The sequence below is a fragment of the Pantherophis guttatus genome, chromosome 1, assembly GCF_059756535.1.
Source record: "Pantherophis guttatus breed Tessera chromosome 1, ASM5975653v1, whole genome shotgun sequence".
Lineage (NCBI taxonomy): Eukaryota > Metazoa > Chordata > Lepidosauria > Squamata > Colubridae > Pantherophis > Pantherophis guttatus.
In genome coordinates this window covers 339491054-339514173 of record NC_142063.1, presented here as the reverse complement: position 1 = coordinate 339514173, position 23120 = coordinate 339491054, and the positions used below count along the sequence as shown (strand labels likewise).

General features: G+C 42.5%; 1 protein-coding gene across 1 annotated transcript; it reads right to left on the bottom strand.

The window, feature by feature from the left end:
- Nucleotides 1–2840: 2840 nt before the first annotated feature.
- On the bottom strand, nt 2841–22014 carry DYNLL2 (dynein light chain LC8-type 2). Its single transcript, XM_034420720.3, has 3 exons — nt 21667–22014; nt 10737–10875; nt 2841–5151 (listed from the first exon to the last, which is right to left on the bottom strand). Exons 2-3 carry the CDS (start codon nt 10866–10868, stop codon nt 5014–5016), a joined length of 270 nt encoding a protein of 89 aa, XP_034276611.1. The 5' UTR covers nt 10869–10875; nt 21667–22014; the 3' UTR covers nt 2841–5013.
- Nucleotides 22015–23120: the final 1106 nt, after the last annotated feature.

Here is a 23120-nt window from a genome sequence, read left to right as displayed (position 1 = left end):
ATCAAGATCAAGTGAGAGGTACTAATACTACTCTATAAATAAAGCCTTAGTAAAACCACACTTAGAATACGGCATCCAGTTTTGGTCACTACCAGTGGTGGATTTCAAATTTTTTTACTACCAGTTCTGTGGGTGTGGCTTGGTGGGCATGGCATGGCATGGCTTGGTGGGCGTGGCATGGCTTGGTGGGCGTGGCAGGGGAAGGATACTGTAAAATCTCCATTCCCTCCCCACTCCAGGGGAAGGTTACTGCAAAATCCCCATTTCCTCCTGATCAGCTGGGATTAGGGAGGCAGAGAATAGATGGGGGCGAGGCCAGTCAGAATTTTTACTACCGGTTCTCTGAACTACTCAAAATTTCGGCTACTGGTTCTCCAGAACTGGTCAGAATCTGCTGAAACCCACCTCTGGTTACCACAGTATAAAAAAAGATGTTGAGACTCCAGAAAGAGTGCAGAGAAGAGTAGCAAAGATGATTAGGGACCTGGAGACTAAAACATATGATGAATGTTGCAGGAACTGGGAAAGGCTAGTCTACTGAAGAGAAGGACCAGGGGAGACATGATAGCAGTCTTCCAATATTTGAGGGGCTGCCACAGAGAGGAGGGGGTCAGGCTGTTTTCCAAGGCACCTGAATGCCAGACAAGGAACAATGGATGGAAACTGAACAAAGAAAGATTCAACCTGGAAATAAGGAGAAATTTTCTACTAGTGAGAACAATCAACCAATGAAACAGAAGTTGCCTTCAGAAGTTGTGGGAGCTTCATCAATGGAAGCTTTCAAGAAGAAACTGGACTGCCATCTGTCAGAAATGGTGTAGGGTCTCCTCTTGGACGGGGTAGGTGGGTGTTGGACTAGATGATTTAGATTGGTCCCTTCCAACTCAACTAATCTGTTCATCACAATTAAAATAAGGCATACTATATGACATTAAATTTAAAATATCAAATACAAGGTTAAAATAGGTACAAATCAAACAGATCTTGGCCAGAAACTAGCAACATGAATTGCGTTCCATCGCAGTGCCATAAGGTCCTCAGGTGTGCACTGATCGGGGCACAAATGACAGTATAAATATGTGTTGTTGTTTGCAAGTCAACACAATCGCAAAGAACAGAAGCCACCAGATAGCCCCATTAGTTCAGAGTTTCTCTCTGGATCTTGTACCCGTGCACAGTCTATTCCAGGGGTCTCCAACCTTGGCAACTTTAAGCCTGGTGGACTTCAACTCCCAGAATTCTGGTCTATTCAATGATTTCCATACTTGTGAAGCTGTGGGGCGAAGGCAGACTTCGCAACTAACAATAGATTTTCAACAGGCCATCGTCTTTTTTTTTCTAAACAGATGACCATCTTCTTGGGCCAAGAACCAGAATGCTGTGGCCTTCCCAAGCTTGCAGAGCAAATATTTCCAGCATGACCACTATCACCATGCTGATTAGGCCTTATGTTTTGTGCATGTCCCTATGGCATGGAACCATGATATCTGAGGAACCATCTTGACTCAATAGGATTGGCCCATCTCACTCACTCCAGCAGAAGAGGCCTACTCCGGATCCCACCTGCTGAAGAATTTTGGCTGGTGGGGTCTAGGAGTCTTTTCTGGGGTGGCCCCCATCCTTTGGAATAATCTCCCGTTGAAGGGGAGCTGGATTCCCATACTCTTGGTCTTCTGGAAATCTTAAAACCTGGCTTTGTTGGCAGGCCTAGGGCCCCAGATAGGGAGGCTCTATGCTGGGAGTGGTTGATGGGTTAGAGAGAAGATCCCCCCACCCCGCTCTTAATGATCTTTAATCATTAATCTTTAATCATTTTTGTATTATGTTGTGAGCCACGCAGGGTTGCTGTAACAGCCAGATGGGTGGCATATAAATATAATAAAGTAATAAAGATGACCTGGTATACAGATAATCCTCATTTTATGACAATTGAGCCCAAAATTTATTTTATTTATTTATTGGTTCGATTTATATGCCGCCCTTCTCCGGAGACTCAGGGCGGCTTACAATGCATTAAGCAATAGCCTTCATATTTTTGTATATACCTTAGTAGGGCTTTTGGTCCCTCCCAAGTGGTGTTCTTTTTTATACAAAGTCAGCTTATTGCCCCCACAATCCGGGTCCTCATTTTACCTACCTCGGAAGGATGGAAGGCTGAGTCAACCTTGAGCCTGGTGAGATTTGAACTAGCGGTAATTGCAGGCAGCTGGCAGCTAAGTGCTACTTAACAGTGCTTTAGTCCGCTGTTCCACCAAGGCACCAATTTCAATCGCTAAGCGAGCTATTACATGAATTTTGCCTCATTTTACGACCTCATTGCCATAGTTAAGTGAATCACTGCAGTTAAGTAACATGATTGTTAAAATGAATCTGGCTTCCTCACTAACTTTTGTCAGGTCACTAAAGGTGATCACATGACCCCAGGACAGGGGTGGGCAACTGTGGCCCTTTTTACAACCTGTGGACTTCAACTCCCAGAATTCCTGAGACAGCCAAACTGTCTCAGGAATTCTGGGAGTTGAAGTCCACAGGTTATAAAAAGGGCCACAGCTGCCCACCCCTGCCCCAGGATACTGTGTGTGTCTGTCATAAACTTAAGTCAGTTGCAGTGTCTGGATTTTGATTGCGTGACCACGGGAATGCTGCAACGGTCACAAGTGTGAAAAACAATCATGGCATTTTTTCCCCCAGTGCCGTTGTAATTTCGAAGTCACTAAATGAACTGTCGCAAGTCGAGGATTACCCGTAATTTAGCACCTCTCCCACAATACCCCAAATTGTGTACATATTCCACTCTGACCCCCCCCCACACACCCCAAAAACAAAACTCAACAACGTTCTTAAATGTGTCAATTTGATTTTAATGTTTTTGAAAAATAAAAAGGGTTAGTCTGAGCAACTGCGGTTAGGATGGAAAGGATTTAAAGTTTCTCGCCCTCCATGACTTAAGTTGAGCTTATTCACAGTTAGACTCATGCACAGAATTAAAGAAACAAGACAAATCTTCTCATTTTTATTTCCAATGAAGGGCGGTGTTTTCTGTAGGACCCCAGGCACTTACTTTGCCACTGCCTCCCTGCCTCTTGGATGGGAAAAAAAGTTATCGGTAAACATTCAACACAACAGCCGTTCCAACTTTTTAACATTTGTTTTGTTTCAGGAAAGTTTCTACAGAGAGCCTGTGGGGTTTTTTTTTGGTTTGCTTTGGATTCGGCCCACAGCGCAGGTTTTTCCTTTTGATTTGGATCTGTCCTGTTCTTTCAGACACAGCCCTCTCCCCCTATAAATGAGGGGTGACTGCCCTATTTCTCTAACCAATAACCTCTGGGTATCGAATGGGAAGACAGGGGCCATATTTTCACATTTCATCCCATGGGGCTTTTTTTTTTCAAAAGGCAATTAATTGGACTTTTGTTTTTTTCCTTGAAGACGTTTTGCTTGTCATCCAAGAAGCTTCTTCAGTTCTTGGATGAGAAGGGAAAGCTTTTCGAAGGAAAAAGAACTAAGGAAGTCCACTTGCCTTTTGAAAAAGCAATTTTGGGACCACCATGGCCTGGATGACCGAGAATCTCCATGAATCCAGGAGTTAAAAGTGCTCCTTCAATAAAAGTCTTGCTTCTTCTTCACTCCCCTTTGTTTTTAAGAGAACTCTTTTCCCTCTCCACCCACCCAAGAATTTCTATAGGCTCTTTGAACTGCGAAAAGCAACCAGAGATGTTAAAGCTATCACTGCATTTCGTATGGAACCTTTGCAAAAAGAAAAAAGAAAAAAATCCCATTTTATTTTATTTTTATTGTTGCAACAGAACTTAGAAGTATTCCTGTACAACCATAGACTAAGGAAGCTAAGAAAGCCCAGAAACGACCTTTTCTTGCACGTTCAGGAGCTGGTTAGGGTACAGAGCTGCTCCTGTTGACCCCTCCTTTTGTTGGGTCAAAAGGGGACCAGAATAGAAAGCCAACAGAAGAGAGACTGGGGTTCAGCCTCTAAGATGATGGTCTATCCATCTTTACTGGAGACATTTAAAGCACAGCAACATTTAAGCCACTGATTTCGGACAGGATCTTCCCTGCACAACGAGAGGACGTGAGCTACAATAAGGCAATACTGTACGGACTCAAAAAACAGGGGCATAGAAAATCCTGATCACAACCATTGGGCATCACGACAGAATCTTGGACACACAAGAGTAGACATCTTTCATTTGAAAAATGCTTTGGAAATGCCGATAACAGACCAGGCCAGCCGATTCTGGATGGGGTGGGGTGGGGGTGTCTGTCTCCTCAAAGAGGATATCACGCATTTTGCAAATCCGTATCAGCTTTGTTTTGCTCAATTTGTGTTGGAGGCAGCACGGGCGAGTCCAAGAAAAGCAAAGAAAACTGGGCCAAGACAACACACAGATACACGCGCACACCCAGGGCTGCCTCCAATCACTTTTAAGGCGACTTCATGGGACAATAGTGCCATTTTGGGAAGAGGAAGCTTTTGACAGGAATTTAAAAATAATTTAGTTAACTTTGACGACAGATTCTACACCTAACAAGAGTTTTTATTTTTTTCTTTCCTCTGCTAGGGTTAGACCTCCAGCCTTCTGCAAGAAAGTTAAACCCAAAGATTTGTTTTGTGGAATTGAAGTTTCTTATTTTATTGTATTATTTCATTTCATTTCTTCTTCTCACTTAAAGGCCATTGTTGAAGCATTTTACAGTTCTCCTAGTGCAAAAGAACAGAAAAAATAAGAAGCAGGAACATAAAAGGGGGAAAAAAAAGATAAAAGAAGAGGAGGAGGAAGAGGGGATAATACGCTGCCTTTCTTCTCCTAGGCAATCCCCCCAAAACAGAGAAAGAAATGAGAATTGTAGGTATTTTTTACGGCAACATATACACATTAAATATAGTATCGAGTCCATGCAGTGGCGCAGCCATGGTTAAAGAGCTGGAGCCTGTCTTTAGTGCTACAGTCCATGTTCCTCACCAGCCGTGACCCCCACAGGCGCTGGCCTGAACCCCTAGCCGGATTTGAAGAGAAGAATCGCCACTTGGCCCAAGTAGAAGTAAATGAAGTGCTTCGTCTCATGCGTTACATAGCTACCGAAGTTCCTGCCCACGATGCAGTGCCAGGTGGGGTTGTATTTCTTGTCAAATTCCTGAGGAAATAAGCAAAAGCGGGAAGGAAAGGTGAAAATCGGCGGTTTGTTCACAGAGCATTTTCAGACATGCACTCAAGTCTCGGCTTGTAAAGGGAGAAAAGAAGGTGACATGAGCGTCTGGAGTTGGAAAAGAAAACGAGGCCTGCCGTGAAATTTCCCAAACGCCATCACTCTGCTAAACAAATAATTCCCCTCAACACTGCCAAACTATTTACTAAGTCTGCACTACTATTAATCTTCTCATTGTTCCTATCACCCATCTCCTCCCACGTATGACTGTATGACTGTAACCTTGTTGCTTGTATCCTTATGATTTATATTGTTTCCTAATATGATTTGACTGCTTATTTGTAGCCTATGACTATCATTAAGTGTTGTACCTTATGATTCTTGACGAATGTATCTAATATAATAATAATAAAGAATTCTATTCTATTCTATTCTATTCTATTCTATTCTATTCTATTCTACTCTACTCTACTCTAATGTAGAAAAGGGCTTTGGCTTTGACTGCAGGGTGGAGGCCACCATCTTGAATTTCTGGACCAGCCCTGAGCAATTGGGGGGGGGGGGGGTCAAAAAAGTCAAAATGGCAGCTGTATAAGGGAAACTGCCCCTTCATTGATCTATCAGACTCTTACCAAAAACTCAGTTACAGTAGATGGTCTCCATAAATTGCCAATTGGTTTCAATTTTTTATCCCTGTGGTTTTCTTGACAAAAATACAAGGGGAAAAAAATGTAACGCTGTGGGCCTTCTGTAGACTGAATTGATCCTTTTGCTATTGTCCCTAAAGTGATCATTGGCCTCTGGTTATCTTTCACCACAGGAGTGTTTCACAACTTTGGCAGCTTTAAACTGTGTGGATTTCAACTCCCAGAATTCCCCAGACCAGGTTGAGAAACAATGCTCTATACCGGTGTTTCTCAACCTGGACCACTTTTAAGATGTGTGGCCTTCAACTCCCAGAATTCCCCAGCACAGCACAGCTGACTGGGGAATTCTGGGAGTTGAAGTCCACACATCTTAAAGTGGCCAAGGTTAAGAAACACTACTCTATACAGTTAGCTGTCCAACCTTGTTAACTTTTAAGATTTGGGGACTTTAATGCCCAGAATTCCCCAGCCAGCATGGCTGGCTGAGGAATTCCTTCAAATATTCTTGGCTACAACTACCTTGATCCCTTGCCCTGGGAATACAGGTAGTCCTCAACTTACAACAGGTTCATTTAGTGACTGTTTGAAGTCACCAGGGCACTGAAAAAAGTGACTTATGATGCTTACACAACCATTACAGCATACCATGGTCATATGACCAAAATTCAGAAGTTTGGCAACTGGTTCATATTTATGACGGTTGCAGTGTCCCAGAATGATGCAAAATCACTTTTGCACCCTTCTGACAAGCAAGACAATGGGGAAGCTAGATTCACTTAACAACCATGTTACTAACTTAATCATGATTTATTTAAAACTGCAGCAAAGTGGCAAGAAAAGGTTGCAAAACTCATTTAACAGATGTCCCGCTTAGCAACATAAAATTTTGGGCTCAATAGTGGTGGCAAGTCAAGGACTACTTGTATGGGGTAGGCTAAGGGAAGGTGGGAACCTCAAAGACTTAATATCCAGCTGTCTGCCTCTGATCATTTCAATGATTTTTCAAAATAAAATCTCACTCTCCATGGCCTGTAAACTGCATCATACATGAAGCGAAGCATACCTATTAAGTCATGAAAATGTATTTTTTAGACAGTCCTTGACTTGTGACCATTTGAAGTTCCAATGGGCCTCTCAAGGGATATAAATAATCTGGTTCCAAAGTTCCAATGCACCCCCGCCCCAAGGTCATATGACTGCATTTTGGGCACTCAGCAACTGGCCACGGGACATGGTCATATCAACATTTTGCAATTTATTTATTTATTTTTTTGGTGCTAAAAACAAGCTTTTACTTCCAGTTTTCAGCAAATCTAGCCCATATGAAACAATTAGTTCACTTCACGACCGCATATGGTTGCAGGTTTCATTGCAAGTTAAGTTAACTGCTCTTTTGAATTCTAGATAACGAGATATTCCTCCTCCTTTCCAAATTGGCACCTACCACATTTTCTCAGGAAATTTACATCCATTTTCCATTTAACGCATCAATGTTTTCCAATCTACAGATTTCCACAATGGAAGAATGGTTGGTGAAGTTAATGGAACTGTCCTAGATGGTAAAACTATTTTAATTAAAGAAAAGATGTTGTCTACCTTTGTTTCTACACGAAGGTTACTTTGGGGCTTTTTGCTTGAAACGGAAATGAAATTTTTAATGTTGGGATGTGATGATTAAAGAGTTTAGAACTACAGAAATACTGTGTACTCAGGGTGGATAAAAATCAATGATTTTTTTAAAAAAAAATTAAAAAAATCGGATTTTTTTTATTTAAATTGGATTTTTTTGATTTTTATCGAATTTATTTTAATAAAAAACTTTTGGGGTAAAAATCTATCGTAAGATAGTTTTCTATTTAAGATACATAAATAATGTAGTTTATTCAGCATGAAATGGAGCTTAGTTATGTAGCATGAGGCTGTATATTCTGCAACACTGGGACTATCGGTGAGTCAACAGTGGGTCAAAGGAATAGCAGAGATGACAGTTGCTCTTTAAAAATTATGATTTAAATCAAGTTGATTTAAATCAAGCCTTTTTACTAGTGATTTAAATCATGATTTAAATTGTGATTTAAATCAACTCGATTTAAATCAAATCCACCCTGCTGCTGTCTAAAAGGATTGGCAACTTTAAGGATTTAAACATTGAAAGAGAAAGCCTCAAATTCATATTACAAAGACCTAAATTCCTTTTGTAGCAAACATCTGACACTTTGGCAATGACAGAGCAAACATCCGACACTTTACATTTTGAATCGGGAGTCATAAGCATCTTTTATTTAGGCACAATTTTCCCATGCATGGGAAAATTGTTACATATACAAGTGTTATAAAATAGACACACCACATAGAGTGGGGCCTCTTCCTTTTAATAAGGCATTATGCTCATTGAAAAAAAAAATACATATGATCCATGGGTTCATAAATGTGTGCCTGGTTTCAATTTGACATGTTGCCTGAACGCAAACACAGTGATTTAGAAGAGATTATTTGTAGCTCAGGGTTGAAACTCTGGAGGTCCTTGGTGCTCTTGGAGTTTGGCTGTTTTCTTGTGGATGTATCAGGACCACACTGGATAACATTATCAGTCATGATGAATAACCTAGTTTGGCAATGATTCATCTGCAAGGAAACAACCAAGCTCAAAGAGCACCTGGGATCCCACTGTGATGATTTTTTGGTTTAATGTATGTGTTAAGCAGTGACTCAGTTCTGTGTGCAACTATCATAAATTTATGCTGGTTGCCAAGCACCTTAATTGTGATCATGTGACTGTGGGGAATGCTGTGATGGTTGATAGGTGCAAGGATTGGTTGTATGTTACTTTTTTCAGTGCCGCTGTAACTTCAAATGGTCAGTAAATGAATGGTCTTGAGGATCACCTGTATTTACTAATACCTGGCTTTTCCACATTTAGAAAAGAATAGAATAACAGAGTTGGAAGGGACCTTGGAGGTCTTCTAGTCCAACCCCCTGCTTAGGCAGGAAACCCTCAGACAAATGGTTATCCAACATCTTCTTTAAAACTTCCAGTGTTGGAGCATTCGCAATTTCTGGAGGCAAGTTGTTCCACTGATTAATTCTAACTGTCAGGAAATTTCTCCTTAGTTCTTAGGTTGCTTCTCTCCTTGATTAGTTTCCACCCATTGCTTCTTGTCCTGCCTTCAGGTGCTTTGGAGAATAGCTTGACTCCCTCTTCTTTGTGGCAGCCCGAGATGTTGGAACTCTGCTATCATGTCTCCCCTAGTCCTTCTTTTCATTAAACTAGACATACCCAGTTCCTGCAACCGTTCTTCCTATGTTTTAGCCTCCAGTCCCCTAATTATCTTTGTTGCTCTTCTCTGCACTCTTTCTAGAGTCTCAACATCTTTTTTTTTACATCGTGGCAACCAAAACTGAATGCAGTATTCCAAGTGTGGCCTTACCAAGGTATTATAAAGTGGTATTAACACTTCATGTGATCTTGATTCTAATCCCTCTGTTTATGCAGCCTAGAACTGTGTTGGCTTTTTTTGGCAGCTTTGCATTGCCAGTTATTTTTCCCTCACATCCTGAAACCCAAATCTTCTTAATCTACTTAATTTAATTTATAATTTTAATTCATAAAACTAATTAGTTTATAGAATTTTATAAATTAATTTATAACAATTTAATGAAGTAAATTAAATCTACTTAAACCATCCAGAGATTCTGAATCTGCAGAGATAGGCAGCTGAGTTAACTGCACCTAATCTTAACTCTGTTCCCCAATCCATTAAGCGCACTCAACTCTTCCAAAAAGTTTTTATTGTTAACAACTCTTGCAAATCAGTTTGGATCTGGTTCCCGTAGAAAGTATCCCTTTAAACAAATCCCCACTTAATGTTTATTTTGTCTAACTGAATTTAAAAAAAATAAATAATTGGAAGCAGAACACAATATTAAGCCTTCCAATTCAGAGAGAGTTACTCAGACAAAACATGTATGTTCTGTCCCTGGGTTACAGGCCAGGAGAAAACTGCAATCAACAGTGCACACAGAATTTAGACAGGCCAATTATACTGCCTTGTTTCGGTATAGTCATTACCCGAAATTGCAGTAAATTTTTTTCAGTGTTGGTTTAACTATTTTGTATTAAGACACTAATTGTGGTTTATGACTGTTTTTCAAACTTGGCAACTATTGAGATGCTTTGGATTTCAACTCCCAAAATTCCCCAGCCAGCAAATGCTGGTTGACTATGATTCCTTGCTTAAGGAAACTATCTGTGATGGGCAAACTTCCCTTCTATAATTATCGGACAGAATCTTCTAAATCAAATACAGCAGTTACAGAAAAGCTGTTAACTGCTTTTAAAATTCGTTTGAGGTTTTTCCAGAAATACCCTGTTTTCCCCAAAATAAGACATCCCCTGATAATAAACCCAATCGGGCTTTTGAGCGCATGGCAATAAGGCCAAGCACTTATTTCAGGGTAGATGACATCACATGTCATCAGATGTGCTATGCTGGCTGGAGAATTCTGGGAGTTGAAGTCCACAAGTCTTAAAGTTGCCAAGGTTGGAGACCCCTGGACTAGTCAATACGAAATGCTTGCATCTACCGCTGTTCGTTTTTTAAACTGCATTATTTAAACTTTTAAGATACCTTTGGCCTGGATGATTGAGTTTTCATTGACATATGACATGCTTCCTATTTTCAGCAAAACTTGCCCCATTGCCAACGAATTTGTTTAATAACCAAAGCGATTTGCTTAACGCAACTGCCCAAAAGCACATTGTAAAATTGGGTCAGTCGCGTGGATGACTCACTTTACAACTGTTCACAACTTACAACCATTAACAGGCAGGCTCTATTAGGGTCACAGGTCAAGGACTACATGTAGGGCTATACAATACAATACAATCCCACCCCACCCCCTTGCTCTTCGCAAACAGAAACATACCTTCTTGATGTATGCTGCAATATCCTTCTCTATATTGTACTTCTCCATGGCCTGCGTAGCACAATCGACAGCATCCTGCTGCATGTCCTCGGACATGTCAGCATTTTTGATCACAGCCTTTCTGTCAGACATGATGGACCTGTGGGAAGATACAGGAGATGAAGACCAAGTCAGAGTTACATTTATCCCAGGTGTCATTTTCAAGAAAGCACCCAAAACACTGCAGCCTTGCTTTATTATCTGTTGAAGGTAAGGATGGATAAGTACAGGTAATTCTATAGAAGAAGCAGGAAGTTACACTGGTCATTAACTACAGCTATTCTATAAAGGAAGCAGGAAATTCCATATCGCTGAAAGAATATCCATCACTCTTAGATGTTACTGGGGAATTCAACCCCACTAAACACAGGACTATTTCTCACAAGCGCACAGGCATCTTCACAAATTTAAGAAGTCACTAATCCACCTAGAATGAGCAAGGAAGGTCACAAGTCATAATCACTATGTGTCTCAATGACTATGGTAATGAGTACAGCAAAAAAAGTCCCCAAAGGTGGGGAATGGAAGGATTCATACTCCTTGCAGACAGCTGGTCATTTGCATACTTTTAGTGAGTCATTAAGACCACCTGGAGATTTATCTGTGTCTTCAGGGTCACCTGAGCGGTACAAATGAGTGAGGCGCCTTCTTGGAACTGCTGAAAGGACCATGTTGTAGACTGGAGATAGATGATGTCATCTCTCTCCCCCTCTGTTGAGAGGGCTGACATAGATGGCTTCTTTGACACCCCCCCTTTCAAACCAGAAGTCTTCTCTGTCCAAAATGTGGACTTTGCTGTCCTCAAAAGAGTGGCCTTTTGTCTTTGAAATGCAGATGGACTGCTGAACTTTGTCCTAATGGGTTTCTTCAACCAAATGACCCGCTGTATGCAAGGAATATAAATCCTTCCATTCCCCACCATCCAGTCAGAGCTGAAGATGCTTCTTGGATGAGAAGCGAAACATCTTCTAAGAAAAACCAGAAAGTCCAGTTGCCTCCTGAAAAAAGCACCTTTGGGACAACCATGACCTGGATGACTGAGACTCTCCATAGACATACAGCAAAAAAGTGTGTAGAATAGGGTGTGGTCACATGATTACTCACTTAATGCCCATGCTTAATGAATTCCTAGTCCAGTTGTAAACTGAAGACTACCTGTACTTTAGATCAGGGGCCTCCAACCTTGGCAACTTTAAGACTTGTGGACTTCAATTCCCAGAGTTCCTCAGCCAGCTTAAAGTTGCCAAGGTTGGAGACCCCTGCTTTAGATTAACTGTGGTGAGTCCTCCTGTTGAAATTCTCACCTGTTATGTCTATCTAGGAATTCTGGGAACTCACCTGAATGGTGATATTGTTCATATCTACCATATTAAAACCAAATTACATTATGCCATGATGTGTGAACCAGTTCATTATGGATGAACAAACCACAATTAATTCATACTTAATATTGATTCATACTAATGTATTGATTATTCAAGGGAGGGAGGGTGGCTTAATCAGTAATATGGTTTTGGCTTAGCATGTACATAAACTGAGTCACTGTGGTTGTAAATCTAGAGGCGGCTTAATCCAATGTGCCAACTCAGCACTTCAAGGAACAATGGTTGAAACAAACTAAAATTTCACTGCAGAGAGAAATCTCCAATTCGACACCACGGCTAGCCTGTTGGGACCTATCAGACGATTTGCAAAAAGATTGTCAAGAAAACCAAGCAGATACTTATTCAGCCTGAAATCCATGCAATGCTTATTTATGTTAAGTATCTGAAATAAGCAATATCAAATAATACACGCATCGTAACGTCTCTATGCAAATGTTAACACGAGGCACATCTGATGCAAGTTGTGTCCATTTACATGGTGACACGTGTTGGCTTTAACTTCCCTTGCAAGTAATTATGGTGGCTCTCAGGTTAGAAGAAAGGCCAGGAAATGTTGCATATAAATAAAAAAAAGTTTGCTGCACTGCCCGGAGACACACACATACACAGAACTATGCCTCCCTTTTATCAATTCTATCTTTCAGCCAGAGCTATTAATATATGAAGTAAGTCAGGTTGTGATATGCAAAGACATAAGACTTGTCCAAACTATTGTCCTGCTTGGAGGACAATTTGTCCTGCTTGGAGACCCCATACTAGTTTGGACAATTATTCTATTCTAATAACTCTTATTATTCTGTGTTCAAGTTGACCTACAAGCACGAGTTAAGCAATAAAAAAAATTGCTCACATATCCAGTCACATATTAGTAATTATAGCTAGTCCTCCACTTAATTAGGGTTAGAGTTTCCATTGCTAAACAAGGCATGTGAGGACTCCTTGGTAGTCTCTAAGCTTGGCTGCTTTCTTGCAGATGTTTCATTACCCAACTAGGTAACATCATCAAGTTTGGGTAAGGAAACGTCTGCAAGAAAACAACCAAGCTCAGAGAGCTTCAAGGATCTCTCATTTCAACCCTGAGCTACAAATATTCTCTTTTATTGGTTGTTTAGTGAATCATGCAAATAGTTTAAGCAAATCCAGCTTCCTCCATTGACTTTGCTAGTCCGAAGTCAGCTGGGAAGGATTGTACACGGCAACCACATGACCTGGAATGCTGCAACCATCATAAATAGACAGTGACCCGAATTTTGATCACATGACCACAGGGATGGTACAACAGTCATAAGTGGGAGAATCCGCTGTAACTGTTTTCAATGTTGTAACTTCAATGGTTGTAAGGCAAGCGTTACACCCAAGCATTAAACCCTCAAAATGCAGACTGGTAAGACTAGCAAGTCTCACTTTACCCTAGAATTGTGTATGCTTTGTAAAATAACATTTACCATAAAGTAGCAAATATATTATTACCCCAAAACACTAGAATGCTAGTGAAACACCCCCAAGGGACGGCAAGGACTACTCCTGAGGCTGAAAAGACTGCTGGCCACTATCCCTAAACATGATTTACCATGGTTTTAGAATGAGAGCCGAGATGCCGCAGTGGTTAAGAGTGCAGTACTGCAGCTACTTCAGCTGACTGCTAGTTCAGCAGATCAGAGGATCAAATCTCACCGGCTCAAGGTTCTCAGCCTTCCATCCTTCCGAGGTGGGTAAAATGAGGACCCAGATTGTTGGGGGCAACGCAATATGCTATTTAGTATACTGTCTTTGGTGTAAGCCGCCCAGAGCCCTCGGAGAGTGGGCGGCATAGAAATATGACTAATAATAATAATAATAATAATAATAATAATAATAATAATAATGCTATTCAAATCCAGCCACTGTGATCTCTAAAGAATTATTTATCGTCTTGTGATAAATGCAGCTTATGAACTGAACTGCAAAACTTCGTTCTGCACAGCTGAACTCAATTTTCTACAAAGCTGATGTATGTTTTAAGAATCAATTTTTCGCCCCTTTCTAGTTTGTAAACACTTTTAAGATGACTGTTTCTCTATCAACCCTTTCATCTAAATTCTTATCTAGTTCAGAAGCCAGAAGCCCTGTCTACTCCAACATTTTCCTTTTATGTCCACCTCCTTTTAACAGATCTCCACTCATCCAATTCCATTTAGTGGTTTGTTCATTTATTTTCTGCCTTTATTACTTTTATAAATAACTCAAAGTGGTGAACAAACCCAACTCATTTTCCTATTTTCACCACCACCACAACTCTTTGGTTGGGCTGAGTGTGTGTGTGACAGAAGTCACAGTATCTTGCTTTCTAGCCTGGTGCCTTAACCATTAGACCAGATTGGAATATCTTTACTAAGGTATTGTTGAAACAGAACAATGGCTAGGCCCATTCCCTAGTGAATATGGGGAAACAGGAGGAGGGAGCACTATGTAGGAAGTCCTGAGCCCTAAATTAAAGGCAGGATATATATGACTTGTGGGACATGGTGGCTCAGTGGCTAAGACGCTGAGCTTGTCGATTGAAAGGTTGGCAGTTCAGCGGTTCGAATCCCTAGTGCCGCATAACGGGGTGAGCTCCTGTTACTTGTCCCAGCTTCTGCCAACCTAGCAGTTCAAAAGCACGTCAAAAATGCAAGTAGAAAAATAGGGACCACCTTGGTAGGAAGGTAACAGCGTTCCGTGCGCCTTTGGCGTTTAGTCATGCTGGCCACATGACCACGGAGACATCTTTGGACAGTGCTGGCTCTTCGGCTTTGAAACAGAGATGAGCACTGCCCCCTAGAGTCGAGAACAACTAGCACATATGTGTGTGGGGAACCTTTACTATATATATATATATATATGTAATGCCAGCACTTTGCTTCAAACCTCCAAGCCATGAATTTATATTCTTCATTAAATCTGAGCTTAAAAGATGTACCAATGAGAGACAAATATTTTCCCATTTACTCTTATTTCTATTTCCCTCTGCAGCACAAAATACGAATAAAAGCTGCTTGGGGCAGAGATCTTCCTACTTCTTACCTTTCAATGGATAAAGCAAAGTGCTAATGCACTGCATAAACTAACAGGACTTGATGTTCAGCTGCTTACAAGGATGGTGAGGCATGTTGTGTGTGAAATTTCACCAGCATTTACTAAAAAGCTAGAGTTCCAAAGGCTTAAGTTGCATAGCTATTGCCTATTGAAATGACTTGGTAGTGCACAAAATTTGTTCCTGAGTAGCTGTTAAAGAGACATCAATAGTTATGTATCTACACTTATTAAAACAGTGGCTTTCTACTCAGCTGCCTAAGCAGCAGACATGGGGAAGGATTTGATCCATGGAACTGGTATTTTCTCCCCTGTCCAACACAATGACATTACAGCTTTTAAAAGGAAACTAGATTCGGGGTCTTCAAACTTGGAGAGATTAAGACTTGTGGATTTCAATTCCCAGAATTCCTCAGCCAGCATGGTATGGATGAAGAATTCTGGGAGTTGAAACCCACAAGTCTTAAAGGTTGCCAAGTCTCAAGGCTGTGAATGAGATGGTAGCTTCATGAGGGACGTTTCCTACTTACGGTATTCTCAACACAACGACAGATGAAGAATTCCCATCAAAGGAGGAAGCAGAAGTTAAGCAAAAGATTTGTAAATAAATTACTGGTTCACACGATATCAATATTCTCTGCCAGTTATGGCACACCCTGTGTCCTCTAGGCCAGATCTAAGTATTTTATGGCGTGTGGGCCACATCCGGGCTGCAGCATTGGCGGCAGTGAATGGGGTGTCAGCAGACTTGGCGGTGAGGGAGCAGTAAAGCATCAGGAGTGGGTTGGGACAGCAGTGGTAGTGGGCAGGGCAGCATCAGGGTTGGCCCACCACAACAGTCCCAGTTTCTCATGTGGCCCCTTGGAAAAATTAATTGCCCACCCCTGCTCTACGCTATGCTTACAGAGGAAGTAGTTATGAATTTGTATTGAATGGTGGCAAGCAACTCCACCAAACTACAGTTCCCAGAATTCTTAGTGAAAGCCATGCCCATTTAGACCATTTAAACATGCTCTAAACCAGGGGTCTCCAACCGTGGCAACTTTAAGACTTGCGGACTTCAACTCCCAGAATTCGTCAGCAGCAAAGCAAAGCTGGCTGAGGAATTCTGGGAGTTGAAGTCCGCAAGTCTTAAAGTTGCCATGGTTGGAGACCCCTGATCTAAACCACATATTCAACGGGCAATTAAAGCCAAAAGCCACAGAAGTTACTCCCTAGTTTTCTAACCAAAGAAAAATAGCACAAATTCCAACACCCTCTTATGTAGATTACTGGTCTCTTCCAGATGTGTGGGAATTTATTGTCCCATCACAGCTGGAGAATAGCATTTCTAGAGAAGATGCCACAGCGCTTGTCTCTCTCAAGGCCATTTTATAGTATTAAGATACAACACCTGTCTCTATACACTAAACTTTTTTTCTTTCTTCTTGCATCCATACTACCACGGTTAAAATATGCAGCCAGTTTGATCTTGGGATTAAGTGTTAAATCACCAGGTTAGAAACCAGCTTTGAGTTTGAGTTTCACCTTAGGTATGAAAGCTGACCTGGTGACTTTGGGCCAATCACCAGGAGAAAGTGAGTTCTAGTTCCATTTTAGGCATGAAAGCCAAGCTAGGTAACTTTGGGCCAATCACCAGGAGACAGTGAATTCTAGTCCCACTTTAGGCATGAAAGCTGGCTGGGTGACTTTGGGCTAGTCTTTCTCAGCCCTACCCACCTCAAAAGGGTTGTTGTGGGGAAAATAGGACTATTAGATAGGTTTGCTACCTTGAGTAGTTTATAAAAGAAATAAAAGGCAAGATAAAAATAATATAAGTCTCTTTTCAGCAGTGTGATTTTAGTCCCACTCAAAAATCAAGAGGGGAGTGGGAGATAAGTCCACATCAAAAGTTCAGCCAGTTTTTCCCTCAGTTCAGTGGCACAATTTGAGTGGCCATTAAAGGGTGGAAATGGGACTAGGGTGTCTCCAAAAAACATTCTGCCCTTGTTACCCATTCACCTTTCTGGGAGATCACCTTTAATTCTCCAATAATATGAAGAGAAAATTGCCTGTTATTTGTCCTCTAGGTACGTGGGTCAGTTCTGCCATGGCACGATACCTTAACACAACCATTATGGATGATACCAGTTTGTGTCAGCAGTGCAATGTCCTTTTTGCAGTCCCTGAAGATCAGCTGCTGAATTTTGGCAGCAGCTCATTAATAAAGCATGTTTTATCTCCCCTTTAATGATCAATAGTACAATTGAGTAAGGTTTTCAATAGGTTTAATGGAACCATCTTATTTTTTTTAAAAAGCACCATGCTAATTTGCAAAGCAGCTATAAATATCTGCCACTCCCTTGTAGTAAATAAAGGAAAAAAGACTTATTTTTTTCCTGGAAAAAAAAATTCCCCACTGGATTGCCAATTATGGCTTAGTGCAGAGTTACTCAGCCCTACAAATATGTTTTCTGTTAAAGAACAGAATCAAACTGGCTAAGAGGATCCATGTTCTGGACTGCAATTTTCCTAAACTACAAATATACAAAATGAATTGTCAAGTAAGAGTGGCAGTGTTTCTAATGGGAGCACACACTAGCACTTCCCCGTTCTGCGGAGCGCGCTGTCCCTTGAAAGCAAGTCTCACTAGCCTTTTAATCCCATTACAAAGTCACTTGGCACTCTGGAACTATCCAGGAATGGCCCATTTCAATGTTTTTACCACCCGCCCACCCACCGCCAGATACCCAGTTCTTTCTGTCGGGCAATGGAAGCCAGCATGCTGAGAATGAGAGGCCCTTTGTGGAAGACACAGCAAATTCTAAGCAAATTTCACATTTTGGCAGGGACCCCAAAAAAGGATCTGAAGCCATGAAATAGAGCTATTCAAGAAGAGGGGAGAGGGGCCCATCGCATTAACAGCCACGCCAAGGTTTAATTCTCCAAAATGTTAAGATTCCATTTCAAGGTTGAATTTTTGCATTTGCACATCATGCATTTGGCATTTTCATGAGGGTTTTTTTTTTTTAAAAAAAGAGCTATTTTTTTCAGTAGATGTTGTTTGGCCTCATTTTTCAGCTATTTTACCCAGTAGGCTCAACAGAGAGCCTTCTCACAGGAAAGGTTTACTAACAGTAAAAAAGCATTCCATAAAACGAGCACCCTTAACCATAAAATGGGAAATTCCCAACATGCTACAGTATTTCAATACTACAGGCAGTCCTTGACTTACAACCATTTGTTTAGCAGCTGAAGTCGCAACAGCACAGAAATTAATTTACAGCTAATCCTCACACTTACGACCATCTCAGCACCCTGGACAGGTGCTCTGCAACCTGCATGGTATTTACAATGGTTGCAGCATCCTGGGATCATGTGATTACCATTTGGGACCTCCTTTCCTTCCTAGCCAGCTTCCGACAAGCCAAGTCAATGAGGGAAACCCACTTCTCTTATCAACTTCATGATTGACTTATCTGAAGGTTCCTTTAAAAATCGTGACAAGTCAAAAAAAAAAAAAAATCATGACTCACTTAACAATCGCCTCACATAGCAACAGAAATTTTGGTCCCAATGGTTGTTGTAAATTGAGGAGTACCTGTAATCCTCAGGCTCTCATTGGCCGGTTCAACAAGCAAATCTGAAGGTAGCAGGTGTTCTCCCATGCTAGACAGGAGAGTTATAAATGGGGAGTAATTATCCATCACCTGGTACATTCCAACATACATTCTACCTCTAAACTTCAGCTGTTATTCTTTGGGGGGAAAATAAGCATTATGTTGGCTTATTCCAGCTCAAAACCAGGTTGGACAAGCAGTTCCCTCTTCTGAGATACCCACATAAATATGTTCACCAGAGTTAGCCACTATGACTTTAAAGCAAGATCAAGTTATCCATCTAAGGCTCATCTGTGATCTAAAACTGGATCAGGAGAGAAATTTATTTATTTATTTATTTAGGCCATTTTCATCCTCTTCCTGCCAAGATTACACCACCAAAATCAGACAAGGTGCACCCATCACAATGAGGATTATCAGCAGGCAAATCCTTCCATATGGACGTGCTTATTACAGAACCTGGATTTCAGTTTCCAGGATCCACACCCAGCAGCCACCGCTGAACGGGGCGGCAGCTGCTGAAGCATCCAATACCTGAAGCGCCCCAAGATTGGAGAAGGCTGACACAGCACAATAATATGTGCAGTCACTGCCATCTGTGCAAAAAAAAAAAAAAAGAAAGCAAGCAAGCAGAGGAAGGAGACAACCAGGGGTTGTTTCGAACTCCCACCACCAAAAAGAGGGTGAAGATGAGATCGTCTGTTCTTTTGATAAGATGATCTTGAGACAACTCCCCCTTCCCAATAACAGGGATGAGCTATTAATCAGGATCCCCTTTGCACCCTAGAGAAGAAACCGGTCGGCCATTATAGTCCTAATTATAACCACAAGTGCTATTTAAAAGATGATGTATCCTATAAGGAAAAGATTCCTCCCCACCCCCTCTAAAAGTTACTTGGGAGAGGTACATTGTACTATTATCCACTATCCTTGTGCAGGTTGCAGTTACTCATTTTGGGAGGGGGGGGGAGGACCTTTCTCACCCTTTTAGACAACTCAGACACTTATGGGGCTGCACAAAAGGAAGTTCCCTCACTTGCGGCTTTTTTGGGGGGGGGATATATTTGAATGTTCCAATGCCCCCCTTCTTTTCTTGGATCCAGTCCAAGAGAAACTCCACCTGCAGGCTAGGAGAAGACAGTTCTGGCTGATGATAAAACCCTGGCCAAAAAAAAAAAAAAAGAAAGAAAGAAAAGCCACCCCCTCCCATTTCAAAGCCACTGACTCTAGAAGAATCCAGCAGCTTGGCTTCCTCACTCAAGTGTCCACGGGGATAAAGGCATTGGGTTGCAAAGGAGAAACAAGGTTAAAAGCCGGCAAACCGAGAACCCGCCATCCCTCAGCCACATATACACACACACCATCATTTCAGGTCATGTTACTCTACCTTTTCCCACATGACAAGGCAATTTTCTGTGACCACCTCTATGGGTTTTCTCTCTCTCTTTTTTTAATCTGCCCTTCGATATTATGAAAGCCAGACATTCTTATCAAACCTCCCGCCTTGCAAGGAGAAATCCCCCCTGCTAGATTTTCTCCCTGACCCCCCCAAAAAGTCCCAAAGCTGATTAAACTATTTACCACCACCACCCAAAAAAGGGGGGAGGGGGGAGCTAAGATTCCTCTAACAGGCCAATGGGAAGGTTGGAGGAAGCCCAAGAGAATGCAGATCAGAATGGACAGGATTCAGATCAGTGGTACCCATCCATCCACCCCCCCCCCATGCAGTGGAAAAGAGGGGTGGGGTGGGGTGGGGGTCAGAGAAAAGTCAGAAAAGGACCGGTCTTCCCACATAACATCCATTATGTTGTAGCTTGGACTGAGAGGGTTTTTAGAGTTTGGGGGTTTCAATATAACTTATATATACGTACATTATGTATTTTATAATTTTAACTTGTTTTATTGTTGTGAGCCGCCCTGAGTCTTCAGAGATAGGGCAGCATATAAATTTTATTAATAAATAATAATAAATAAATAAAGTCACAGACTTATGGGCCAAGGTGGGTCCAAATTGACAGGTAGATTTAAGACTACAGGTATATTTAAAAGGACAGATGTGAGAATCCAAGCATCAAAGCCAGGAGAGTTGCAAGGTAGGTAGGTGGGTGGGTGTCCTTCCCCCCTCCCCCAAAAGCAGAGCCTCTACTAGTACCCCCAACCCTGCAGAGACCACCCAAAGCGCAACCACCCCCCCCACATATCTCCTCAGGTAAGCCCAAGTGGATGAGGAGCGGCAAGCTTTGGAAGCCCCCCCCCGGGAGAGGCGGGCGTCGGCTGCCCCCCCCCGGGAAAGAGAGTCGCCTCCTTTACTCTGGTGGGGGGGGAGGGCGGGCGGGAAGCTCCATTTCCCAGCAACCATCCCCAAGTTACGGAGGAGGAGGGGGCTTTTAAGGGGGGGGCAAGCGAGGGGCGTGGACCAAAACAAAACGCGCGCAGAGCGCAGTTAAAAAAACCCCGCCGGCATCTCCCAGCCAAGGATAGAATAGAATAGAATAGCAATTTTTGTTATTGGCCAAGTGTGATTGGACCCACAAGGAATTTGTCTTTGGTGCAAATGTGCGTAAAAAGACAAGATACGTTCGTCAAGAAGCATAAGGTACAACATTTAACGAGAGTCACAGGAGCATCGCTTTGAAGCTGCACCCCCCCCCCACAACCATCCCAGGGCTAAATTCCTCTCCCACCTTCCTCTCAACCCGATCCTCTCCTCCTTACTCTCCATGCAAACGCCATGCATGCATGCATGCATTGCAAAGACGCCCCGGGGGAGTCCCCCGAGTTGCACGCACACACACACACACACATATATATACAAACACACAAGCCGGCCGCTTCCCCCCCCCACCCCAAGCTTACCCTTCAACAGTGGTTCGCCTGGGAAACCCGCGTCAACGACGACGGCAGCCCCTCGGCCGGCGTCCCTTCCCTGCAACGGCAGCAAGGTTTGCAAAGGCGCCCCCGCGCCTCTCTCCACCACCTCCCACCGGCTTCCTGGCTTCTCCGGCCCTCCGGGTGCCAAACGGGAGCAGCGCAGCGGCCGGCCAGCCCGAGCCAAGGAGGCGTCTCTCTATCTCTCTCTCCCTCGCTTGCAACAGCGCGCTGGCGGCGGCAATGGAAGAAAGGGGAGGGAGGGTGGCTCGCAGCACAGCAGCAGCAGCAGCAGCGTCGACGCCCTCCGCTCCTTTCCCCCAGCAAGCCTCCTCTGGCGAGCTGCCCTCTCTTTCCCACCCCCACCCCCCACCACAAGCGCTGAAATAGCCGTCCCACCCCTTGCAGTGGCTCAGCCACGCCGCGCCCCGATTGGTTGCCGCAAAGCCTCGTCCCACGGCGACGTAGCATTCTCCGCTCGCTCTTCTCGGCCTACATCTTGTTTCGTCCCATAATGCCACGAGGAAATTGCAGAACCGATTGGGGAGGGGAGGGGAGGGGAGGTGGGGGGGATAGAAGAGAGAGAGAGAGGGAGAGGGAGGGGTGGGGTTGGGTTTGGAGCGTGCAAGCCGGGTGGGTTGCCTTGTGTGCTGTGTGCGAAAAGCCGGCTGCGATTGATTGATTGATTATTTGTATTATATGTATTTTATTTGGCTGTTCACCGCCCTGAGTCCTTCGGGAGTAGGGCGGTATATAAATTCAATTAATATAATATAATATAATATAATATAATATAATATAATATAATATAATATAATATAATATAATATAATATAATATAATAATTTATTTATTTATTTATTTTTGGCCAGCCAAGGAAACTGGGTGCTTAGTTAAATTTTGCAAATTTTTTTTTTGCAAAAATCAAAACTGGGATCAACCCAGTTTTATCTTTTTTTGGGGGGTGGAATGGGGTGCGGGAAGTAATCTCTCTGATTCTTTAAAACCGCTGCAGGCGTGCATCCTCACCCCCCACCCCCCCAGGCAGGATTGCAACAGCTACAGTTTAGCTTTCCACCACCAGCAACCCGGGTTGCATCGCAGGAGAGGGTTTAAAAAGGGGGGGGGGAGGACCTGTTGCGTTGATCAGCGGTTGCAAAAGCCCCCCCATCCGGAGACGGAGATTGCAAAAAATAGAGATAAAATAGAATATAAAAATCAAAAGCTAAGGATCCTGTACAAGCAGCTTTTTCTTTTTTTTATGATTACGTGACGTACGGTGTGTAATCTTGAACGCCTATTTTATTTAGGAGGAGGAAGCCCAGCGTAACTCGGTTAGGGAATTAAAAAGCGCTGGAATTCGAACTACAGGTTGAGATTCGTAGGGGGAAAACAACAACAAGCCATGATTTGGATGAGAGATAAAGTTAGGCAAGTTTGTA